At 42.6% G+C, this 11,773-nt stretch overlaps 1 protein-coding gene across 2 annotated transcripts in view; it reads right to left on the bottom strand.

Moving 5' to 3' along the window:
- Nucleotides 1-8,973: 8,973 nt before the first annotated feature.
- The window catches only part of MFAP5 (microfibrillar associated protein 5), a 12,007-nt gene continuing 9,207 nt past the window's right edge, over nt 8,974-11,773 (bottom strand). For both annotated transcript variants that reach the window (XM_010849349.1, XM_010849350.1), the window contains 2 exons: nt 11,105-11,178; nt 8,974-9,409 (listed from right to left, as the gene is read on the bottom strand). In XM_010849349.1, coding sequence (XP_010847651.1) covers nt 9,297-9,409; nt 11,105-11,178 — 187 coding nt within the window. In that variant the 3' untranslated portion in view covers nt 8,974-9,296. The remainder of the gene's footprint in view (nt 9,410-11,104; nt 11,179-11,773) is intronic.

Genomic DNA, 11,773 nt, shown 5'->3' with positions numbered 1-11,773 from the left:
GGTATAAATGAAAGCTCTGCTTTATCTTTGATCAAAAATCAAACCTGGAAAGAGAACAAGAAAACACGCGCTATGGCAGGAGGTGAAAGTAGAAACAAGTTGAGTAACCCACATGACTCATCTGCTTGGTGAAGTCAGGATTGGCAGCCATGAGGGCAAGCTGCAGAGTTTGTGCTCAGAATCACTTTCTCTATTGCCCAAAGAAACCATGATTAAAACTGTTGACTAATCAGCCAATCCTTCTGATAAGAGGAAAAGTATGGCCATCTTGGGCTTTTCTCACTTTCTTCCTTCTAACCAGGCTCATGGTTCACAACCCCTGGCTGTCCCCACAGAATTCCAGAGTGGCGCAGTTCCTGGGTGGTGCATGTGGTGTGTGACACCAAGGGCTGTCTAGATTCGCTCACAAACCTTCTTCAGCAACCAAGGAAATTACTTGTAATTTCTAAACAAGATGTTTCTGAGTTTTCCTTTTGCAACTGAGTGAACATTAATATTAACCTAAGGTTTAGAACTTAGTTCAGGCATGGTTCTGCCATACTTTATCCAGTAAGTAGATGGGTCCCTTCACTTTTATAAACCTTGTTCCCTATCTGAAAAAGAAGAATAATGATCCCTCTGCTGTCCATCTCAAAGGGTAACGCTCAAAATGAAACAATGTTTGTTCAGACAAACAAACACACCCACCCCTAGCCAAGCAGTAGGCTCCATCAGTAAGTGGACTTCTTCCCAAAAGTTCAGCACAGGGAGCCCAGGGCCAGGACATCTCCCAAGGGTGTTGGTCAAGCTGTACAAATTTTTGGCCAGGGAACCAACTCCATCTTCAACCAAGTTGTGCTGAAGAGGCTGTTCATGACTTGCCCCAGCCAGCCGAAGCTTTCCCTTTCTTTTGTGGATGGTCGGGAAGATAAAACTTCCTGGCTGAAAAGACAAGACAGCTGTGGTTACGGGGGTTATGCTGCATGATGCACATGTCCAGGAATAACCCCCAAACTGCACACCTGCCCACACTGCAGGTGTGCACTGCATGGGCACAATCACGGCAAGGGCTGCATTCCCAAGGCCAGAGGTGAGATCATTATTTTTGCCCATTTGGCTCTGGACTCCCTCAGGGGCTGTGGCCCTGTCCTGCCCTCTGGTGCTTGGAAGGGTTGCAAGGTGTCTAGTTGTCCAGTGCTTGGGAATGTCACACAGCCCCGCCCATCCTACCTGCACTCCAATCCTGCAAGTTTGAGCATCAGAGGCTGACCCGCCAGCTGCTACTGCAAAAAGACCCTGCTCTGCCCAAAAGATTTTGGATGCTGAAAAAATCAAATTTAAGTTAGGAAGGTCAAACTGTAGAGAAACTAGCATTGGTGGCATTGAACACCCTTGGCAAGTTTCCATACCTCTCCAGGCAAAGCCTACTCCATCAGGGTCATTTCACTTTGGCCTTCCCTGGTGGCTGAGATAGTAAAGAATCCACCTGCCATGCAGGAGATCCGGGTTTGGTCATTGGGTCAGGAAGATCTCCTAGAGGAGGGCAAGGCAACCCACTCCAGTATTCTTGCCTGGAGAATCCCATGGACAGAGGGGCCTGGTGAGCTACAGTCCATGTCGTCACAGAGTCAAACACAACTGAGCCACTAACACACCCGTATACAGACAGACACCTCAGTTTGTCACAAGGGAAGGAAGAAAGTCAACCTATTCAACGAGAGTTAGGGAGAAGCCAAATGGCTTAACTAGGAAAAAAGTCCCTTACTTTTATTAAATACACTATAGTCTTACAGGGGAAAAACCTTTGAATACATGACCTTGTTAATTCTCAGAAACATTCCTAAGGCAGATGTATTGTGACCAATTTACAGTTATAACTGGTGATTACCTTAGGATCACACAAGGTGAGTGTGACATCAGGACTTACCCAGAAACAAGTATCAATTCTTCTATGCCATTCAAACAAATAGGATGATACAAATATACATTTTATTATACCTAGAACCACACTGATTTAGATTTTAGATGCTCTGTGTTTGGATGGTATAGTTTTTTAGGTTGTTACATGGCAAGAGGGAAATTATAATTTTTTGTGTGTGATTTTATTTATTTGCCTGTTTTTTGGCTCCGCTGGGTCTTCGTTACTGCTTGGGCGTTTCTCTAGTGAGGCCAGTAGGGTCTTCTCTCCAGTTGCATTTGTGGGGTCCTAGGGCATGCGGGCTTCAGTAGTTGCAGCAAGTGGGCCCGTAGTTGCGGCTCGTGGGCTCTGGAGCACAGGCTTAGTAGTTGTAGGGCACTGCTTAGTTCCTCCGAGGCATGTGGGATCTTCCTGTATCAGGGAACCCACGTCTCCTACATTGGCAGATGATTCTTTACTACTGAGCCACCAGGGAAGCACAGAAATTATTCTTGTCTGTTCATTAGAACAAGATTCCTATGAACTGTAAATTACAGTTTTATAGGAATCACAGTATGTGATTTAATTATGAATTATTGTACTTACAATTAATCAATTTATTGCACAAAGACTGGTCTTTTGATCTCAGGTAGCTAATGGCACAGAAAAGAGCATAGTTGTTTAACTCTATCAGATTTTAGCTCACCTTCCAATAAATAATAGGTTTCTCTCAATAACCATTTAAGGAGCTGCCATACATATATATATATATTTTTGCCATACATATTTAATATGAGCATTTTTGAAGTAATTTTTATTTTTAGCACTTTGGTTTTAGTGTTCATATTACACATTTTCATAGGCTTATTTGTATGTAGATTATTTTATTTTCCTTTCCCCCTCTGAATTTAACCCATTTTCAAGAATGGTGTTTCTGTACAGTTCTCACTACCCTTCATTGTAGCTCTTGTGTTTGATCTTTTGGGAAAGGACAAAATATTGGGAAAACATACAATGACAGGCTTGATACCTCAATGCCCACCAATCCCATTTTCCTTTAAAATATTTACCTGTACCTGCTCAAAGCCTATCACTATTTTTTTTTTAATTCAAGAAAATGTCTTTTTTGGATGGATTGGGTCTCCGTTGCTGTGCACGGGCTGTCCCTCGTTGCAGCGAGTGGGGTCTACTCTCTAGTCATGCTCAGGCTTCGCATTGTGGTGGCTTCTCCCGTTGAAGAGCGTGAGTTTTAGGTGCACCGACTCAGTGGATGCAGCGCACGGGCTTAGATGCTCCACGGGATGTGGGATTTTTCCTGATCAGGGACTGAACCTGTGTCCTCTACATTGGCAGGCGGATTCTCAGCCACTCAATCACCAGGGAAGTCCTCTATTACTTTTTATAACGGTTAGGGGAGGAGGTGAATCTCACACACATTTATGAGATCATCCCGAGTTCAGCCCTTACGGATCGGTACAGAACTATGGTAATGTACTCCCAAAAGCTCCACAGTATAGATTTATGGCTGGGTAAACACACAGCAGAAAGGAAAAGAGTGAATGAGAAGAAAGCCGGAGACAGAGAAACGAGCTTAGAACCTGTGGGTTAAGAAAAAGCTAGAATCTTACTGAAAGTGATTGGACAAATTGAAAGAGAAAAAAAAAACCCCGTTATCAGTTATTTTTAAAACCATTGAAGGTTTGAGGTGAAGCGAAGCTCATTTTGTCAACAGGAAGCTATGGTACAGGCTCTACGTTTCTATTTATATAAACAACATTTGCTTTTCCATCTTAGGTTCTGCCCAGAAGTTATCGTCTGACCGCCACTTCTGGCTTTGGTTGACTGGTTTTTAGAAAAAAAAACAAACTGTGACCACCTGTTTCTCTCTCTACCACAGAGAAAGTCAAGTCACTTTCGCTAGTGCTTGGTTAGTGAAAAGTGCTAAGACACACAAGGATTTCAATTTTTATTAGAATGTTGTGTTTTTTAATTAATTAATTTATTTTTGGCTCTTCTGGGTCTTTGTTGCTGCACGGACTTTTCTCTGGTTGCAGTGAATGGAAGCGACTCTCTTGTTGCAGTGCATGGGCTTCTCATTTTGGTGGCTTCTCGTTGCAGAGTAAGGGCTCAAGAGTACAGTCTGAAGAGTACAGTCTGAGTAGCTGTGGTACACAGGCTTAGTGACCTCGTGGCATGTGGGATCTTCCCAGATCAGAGATTGAACTCATTATCTCCTACACTGGCAGGCGGATTCTTTACCACTGAGCCACTAGGGAATCCCTGGAGTGTTGTGTTTTTAACCAAATCTTTGTCTCCCAAAGTTTGCCTCCCCAGTGTTCACTCTACCCTCTAAGGTTCCAGATGGGTTGGTATGGAACTCAGATCCTCCACCACACTTCTCCCAGACAGATTTGTGAATTTCCACCTTCTAGCCTCTGGGTTCCCCTTCTCTGGTGTCAATCTCTTGACACTCTGCCATCCCCTACTCCCCCTTCTCTGGTACTCTTCCAACTTCTCTTTCTATTCAGCTGTGTTCCAACTCTTTTTAGTGTGTTCCAGCTGCTTCTGTACAGAAGGAAGCAAAGTTGCTTGCACCTTCTGATCAGGTGTAAACATCAACTTTCGCCACGAGCGCCAGGCATTGTGGAGGGGGAGGAGTTTGTGGCTGGTAACACATACTGCTTGGGGACATCAAAAGAAAGGTCCAGAAGTGGGGAGACAGCTTTTTGCACCATGAGTCAAATGAATACTCAGAGAAAGTGTGCAAGGAGCTCTTTTTAGCGAGTAGAGTGCACATTTAAATCTCCAGAACTTCTTCATTCAAAGAAGAAAGAGAATTTATTTCAGTCACATGCATGAAATGATGGGGGAAAATTAGGTTCAGAACAATTTTGGAAAAGAAGACAAGAAGAAAACATGTTTTTTTTTTTTTTTTTTAGATGAGGTGTACAGGCAGCTGAGTCTGTCTGTTCAAGGTGCCAGGAAGAGATAATCATCACTGCCTAATGATACTTTTGCAGGCATGCTCAGTCATTTCCAACTCTTTGCAACACCATGGACTGTTGCCTGCCATGCTCCTCTTGTCGATGGAATTTTTTAGGCAAGAGTATTGAAGTGGGTTGCCATTTGCTTCTCCAGGGGATCTTTCCTACCCAGGGATTGAACCCCTGTCTCCTGCATTGGCAGGCAGATTTTTTGCCACTGAACCACCTGGGAAGCCCAATGTTACTTTTACCAAATCTTTTATTTCCAACACTAAATATTCACTGTTTCAGTTCAAAATTTTTTTCTTTTCGGCCATGCAGCAAGGCGTGCAGGATCTTAGTTGTCCACCAGGGATTGAACCCCGGGCCTTGGCAGTGGGAGTGGACCCCCAAGAATTCCCCCAAATAACTTTTTTTCATCAGAATAGAAGTTCCTTGCTTAAGAAGGTTGTCATTTGTGTTCACCTTGAAAAGAATAATATTAATACCATAAAGAGTAAAATGTTTTCAAGTCTTTTTCTGGGGTGGACCAAGGGAGGAAAACTAGAATACCAGGGACCTGAAATGGGCTGAGAGTAAACAGCAACAAAAAGGAAGTGAATGAAATTTTAAACTTTTTATTGTGTTTTGGAGTATGGCCAATTAACAATGTTGTGATAGTTTTAGGTGTTTAGCAAAGGGACTCAACCGTACATATACTGCTAAGTCACTTCAGTCGTGTCCAACTCTGTGTGATCCCACAGATGGCAGCCACCAGGCTCCCCCATCCCTGGGATTCTCCAGGCAAGAACAGTGGAGTGGGTTGCCATCTCCCTCTCCAATGCATGAAAGTGAAAAGTGAAAGGGAAGTCACAGTCGTGTCCGACTCTTAGCGACCCCATGGACTGCAGCCTACTAGGCTCCTCCGCCCATGGGAGTTTCCAGGCAAAAGTACTGGAGTAGGGTGCCATTGCCTTCTCCATACATATACATGTATCCATTCTCTCCTAAACTCCTCTCCCATCCAGGTGGCCAAATAACATTGAGCAGAGTTCCCTGTGCTGTAGAGTAGGTCCTTGTTGGTGATCCATTTTAAATATAGCAGTATATGTCCATCTATATGTATGATGTACATGTCCATCCCAAACTCCCTAACTATTTCTTTCCCCAATCCTTGCCCCTGGCAAGCACAGGTTTGTTCTCTGAGTCTGTTTCCATTTTGTAAGTTCATTTGTACCATTTCTTTTTGGATTCCACATATAAGGGATGTCATACCATATTGCTCCTCTCTCTGACTTACTTCACTTAGCATGGCAATCTCTAGGTCCATCCGTATCGCTGCAAATGGCACCATCCTTTTTAATGGCCCAGTGATATTCCATTGTATATATGCACCACATCTTTGTCCATTCCTCTGTTGGATGGGCATTTAGGGCCTTCCATATCCTGGCTATTTTAAATAGTGCTGAAATGAACATTAGGATGCATATATCTTTTTGAATTATGGTTTTCCCTGGATTATGCCCAGTAGTACGATGGCTGGATCATATGGTAGTTCTATTTTTAGTTTTTTAAGGAACCTCCACACTGTCCTGGCTGTACCAAAAAGGTGGATGGAATTTTGTAAATGGGGAAGAGAGGACAGAGGGAAAGAAAACTGGAACCAAAACTAACCTCCCGAAACTGCCCTGGGACTGTTCTTAGAGAAAAGTTATGAGAGAAAACAAGCCTTTGTAAGGGGGAGGAAAGCAAAGATGAAAAGTGAGTTAGAAGCGTTGCTTTCCACTTGGAGAAGAAGACAAAAGCAGAGAACATCAGACTAGCGAGAAACGGCAAAGCACAGGAATTTGATGCAAAAGAAAAGGAAGGGTGAAACATGAAACTGCATCCCGTAAGACCGAAGGGGACAGAAAAGAAAGAACTTTCTGGAGAAGAGAGGAGTGGGCCACATCTAGGGGGAGAGTAAACAAGTTTGTAATGTTGGGGAACCAGTGGTCAAGGAAGGAGGCAAAGATGGAGAAGAGCAGAACAAAGATATGTGAGCGATGCTGCTACTCAGCTTTCAAAGGGAGATAAAAGCCCAAGTTTAGGTCTTCTTTCTAAACATAGAAAAGAAAAATAGACCAAAGGAGATCACTGTCCTCTGAGAAGGAAGTTGGAAAAAGTTTTATTTTGAAAGTCTAATTTGCAATATATACAATAATGGGATTGGGGTGCTTTCTGGTGGGAATGCCCCCTCTCAGTCAATGTGCAGTAAGGGTCAGTTTCATGAAGAGGCTCTTAAATGGTTCTCAGAAACACGGTGCCTTCTGAAACCTCTCTCCTTTGGCTACAATATCCATGGACTCTGTCTGTATACAAGTACATCTGCTTTGAGGGACTGAGGCAAGGATTCCATGCTTCAAGGGTTTTTTCCTAGTATTTCTCTTTAATCAGTTATGCAAATCCTATTAAACTAAGCTGCTTCTTAACAGACTTTCCTGGTGACTCAGACTTCCCTGGTGGCTCAGATGGTAAAGTGTCTTGCATCTTGCTTACAATGCGGGAGACCTGGGTTTGATCCCTGGGTCGGGAAGATACTCTGGAGAAGGAAATGCTTCTTGACAGCAAGAATCTAGTCCTCATATTGGTAGTTTTTCTGCAAAATGGAAGGAATCCAACCCTTACCAAGTGGACTTCTGCCACAAAGAACTGTCTCAAAGTCCCCTCGTTTCTGTTTGAATTCCACTGGCTTTTTGGAAAGGTTCTGCGTTATCTCGATGAAAGCATCCATGATGTTTAATGTGTCACTCATAATATGGTTTTGTTCTATGACGTTGTGGACTGTTGTCCTAATATAGAGTATTTCTCTTCTTTTAAAGCAGACATGATAGTTGTGAATTAGACTGCATTTAGGCTTCAAGCAATATGAACAATGCATTTAAATCTCATCGTTGAATGAAAAGAAACCTCTGAATAAACATAAATTTCTTCCATATTAAAGATGGGGCAATTAAACCAGGGCTTAATATTGAGGGAAACTGACTGATCTGAGTTTACCTGGTTCCTGCCAGAGCCAGGATAAGAATTCAGGTTGTCTGAATATTGTGTTTCTTTTACTCTTCTCTGTAAACCATAGAGTATACTTTGTACTTGCCTATTAAAATTCAGGTCTGAATTCCCTTCTTTGGCCCCTAATCAGATTATTCCTGAATCCATCTGCATGATAATCTCTAGATTATGGTGATGAGGATAAAAGAAGTAGCAAGAGCTCCAGGAACTTCAGAGCAATGATCTGATTTCATGTTAAGCTGCCTGATTAACTTGTGGATGTGGAGGTGCGCTAACCCCATTACTACTGCAAAGAATAACTACATAAGACTTTCTAGCTCTGCTCGGTGATTGAATAACTGACCGCATGAAAAACTGGATACCTTTATACCTGGTGTACTCCTCTCTCTAGCCTCAGCTTCTGAGCTTAGCAGAAGACAACACTTTGGGTCTTTATAGTAGGACTGAATAACTCTTGTTTCTGGAGTACTTTCTAGAACTACAAAATTACCATAATCCTTCTCATAAAGAGAGCATATGAAGAAGGCTGAGCCCCAAAGAATTGATGCTTTCTAACTGTGGTGCTGGAGAAGACTGAGAGTCCCCTGGACTGCAAGGAGATCAAACCAGTCAATCCTAAAGGAAATCAACCCTGAATATTCAATTGGAAGGACTGATGCTGAAGCTGAAGCTCCAACACTTTGGCCACCTGATGCAAAGAGTCGACTCATTGGAAAAAAACCCTGTTGCTGGGAAGGATTGAAGGCAGGAGGAGAAGGGGACAACAGAGGATGAGATGGTTGGATGGCATCACTGACTTGATGGACATGAGTTTGAGCAAACTCTAGGAGATAGTGAAGGACAGGGAAGCATGGTGTGCTGCAGTCCATGGGTGTAACTGAGTGACTGAACAACAGAAAGAGGACATACCAGGCAAAAGTTAGGACAGTCCAGCAAAATAGTAGGAATAAAGAGGACCACGTAAGTGAATGGGGAGTTAATCTAGGAAATGCTTGAATGTAAAATATTGACGTTCTGTAGTCAATTGAGATTGATAGTGATAGCATCTTCCCCCCTAAGATCTATCTCAAACAGATTCAGTAGTTAATATTTTTAATAATTTTATTCAAGTTTATTTTCTCTTGACATTGTACATAGAATGTTTCTATCTAAGCGACACGTTAATCATTTATCTACCAGGTCTATGATATGGAGAAGCAGCAAAACCATGCAATACTACAAAAACTATATGTTATGTACTGAAAAATGACAAAGTGGGTAAAAAAAAAACTGAAGAAGTAGGGGCAAAAGCTAGACATTGCAAAGGGATTGATTTAAGAACTACTCATGTCTATGGGTTAGCTGACAATGGTTGGACAAGGAGTTCCCTCCCACCCACACATTCTTTGCTTCCTCTTCCTTGTTGATCACAGACCACTGGGTCCCTGCAAATTCACATTATCACAGGGAGGAAGGCGGAAGTAGTTGGAGCGTCGGAGTCGCCTTGGGGGCAGACCAGCCTTCTGACGGCAGAGTTCATCTAGAAGAGAAGCAGAGCATGTTGAGATGAGAATGTAGGAAGGTGGCCAGGGCTCCAAGAAAAGAGAAGAAGAAAGAGTAGACTGCAGGGTGGTGCAGTGAAAGGGTTGAAGAGAAATAGATCAGGGTTAGAACCTAGGATCTGTAACTTAATGGTTATTTACTCCCTACCAGAAAGAGTCTTTTCTGAACCTCACCATCCTTTTCTGCAAAACAAGCATTGAAATACCTGCTTCAAGAATGTAGTTGAAAATGAAAGACTGGATGCAAAAGAACTGAGCACAGGTGGTCAGTTCTTATTCACACCTTGCTTCCAATTCTTCTAATTGTGGACTTATTAAACAGCAGGGAAAAAAAAATAAGGTCCAGTCATTCAAAAGTGTTTACTGTGTGCAAATGGCTAACTTTAGCAAGTCCCCTGAGACACTTGAAAGTGCCTCGAGTCCCAGATACTCATCCTCAGTGTCAAGGTGCTTCCCTTGCAGGTGGCTTGCAGAGCCAATGAAGGCAAGGGGTAAGTTTCCTTCTGCGAAGTTAAGTATAGCTCTTACTCAGAGGGGGTTGGTGCAAGGCCGGCAGCTGAGTCAGAGTGGCTTTTGCATGTGGTGACTTTGACGACGGCAGCCATCATCTGGGGCTGGGCCAGGGGAAGGTGAGAAATAGTGTTTTCACACCATACATAGTGTCTAACCACACATCTGGACTCTTGTAATTTTTTTTTTTTTTAATAAAATCTTTCTACTTTGCTCTACCTCTAAAATTTCACAATAAGCAAGGGAAATTATTCTTGGAATTGGTAGACTACTGTAAAGGTAGCTGGTGTTCAGCCAATGTCCAAGTGACTTTTCATGTATCCAAATGTTATAGTCTCTAAATTAGTGGCTTTTTCCCCACCTGGGCTTATGAACATGGCTGCAGGACTAGTAGAGATTGTTTTTTTGTTTTTTGGTTTTTTTTTTTTTGAGATTGTTATTTGTAATAGTGGACTTGGCTTTTTATCTCTGGTGAATGATCTTCAAAGTAGCAGAGCATCCGAATGCACTATCTATACATAAGAGAAGTTAGGGATTTCTGTCTAGTTGGAAAGGGATTTAGCGGTGCTTTCTTAAGGGTTATCAATTTTTTAATGTTAATAATGGAAGATAATTGCTTTATGATGCTGTGTTTCTGCTGTATGACAAAGTGAATCAGCTATGTGTTATTTACTTGCTCAGTCATGTCTAACTGAGTAGCCTGCCAGGCTACTCTCTCCATGGGATTTCCCAAGTGAGAATACTGGAGTGGGTTACCATTTCCTTCTCCAGGGGATCTTCCCAACCTAGGGATCAAACCCGAATCCTCTGCATTGGCAGATGGGTTCTTCATGGCTGAGCCACCAGGGAAGCCCTATATGCATTCATATATCCCCTCCCTCTTCAGCCTCCCTCCCTCCTCCTCTCATTCTACCCATCTAGGTCATTACAGAACACAGAGCTGAACTTCCTGTGCTGTACAGCAGCTTTGAGGGTTATGAATATACCAAACATGGTGCTTTCTTTATATTGTTTATTGGGGTAACTAGGTGGAGCAGGAACTGGTGGAAGTCGGAGAGCAGCCTAAAGCTCCTCTTCCACAGCCACATCTTGGATCTGTTAGCACCTTGCCCCAGTTATCAGTTGCTCTCATTATTGTTCCTCCCCATCAAAGCTAGTCTTACCTTTCATAGCTTCGTGTTCTTTACAGACAAGACGGGAGCAGATCTCATTGTTGATGACGTACATACGCCGTGAACTGCCATAGATCCAATGTCATGGTGCAAGAAGGATATGGAAAAAGCATTGAGAGGGAGAACTAGCCTCTGCCTGAGATGCCTCTTTCAACTCCTGGAAATACTTGGATTTCCTTAAGTATTTCAGACTTCCCACTCCCACCCCTTCAAGTAGTGTAGAAGATAGAATGGTATCGATCACGCTTGTTAGTTACAACTTTGCACATTCCACCTAGACTCAAGCTCTAATGCTTCCCACACTACTCCCTATTATTTTCTACCTTCACACTTGCATCTTCAGCTCCAGCTTATTTCTCGGATGTGATGAATTTGATAAACCAGTGTTTCCCTCATGACCATCCTTCCTCTAGTACTCACCGTCCTTGCCTTCAGCATCTACATTTGTTAGTTAAGCTGTTCCGTGTGCCTCAATCCAGACTCAAGGTTGTTTTTTCCTTCTATCATAATACACTTCCCATTACTTATTTCTCAGGTCTTAAGTCTATTTGCTTTTTTTTTAAGTATTTTTATTTTTTAAAAAGCTTTTTATTTTGTCTTGGGGTAGAGCTGATTAATAATTTTGTGATAGTTTCAGGTGAACAGCAAGGAGACTCAACC

Source organism: Bison bison, unplaced genomic scaffold, assembly GCF_000754665.1.
Source record: "Bison bison bison isolate TAMUID 2011002044 unplaced genomic scaffold, Bison_UMD1.0 scf7180017864281, whole genome shotgun sequence".
Taxonomy (NCBI): Eukaryota; Metazoa; Chordata; class Mammalia; order Artiodactyla; family Bovidae; genus Bison; species Bison bison.
Note: the sequence above shows the minus strand (reverse complement) of the source record. Positions and strands in the feature narration are given on the sequence as shown.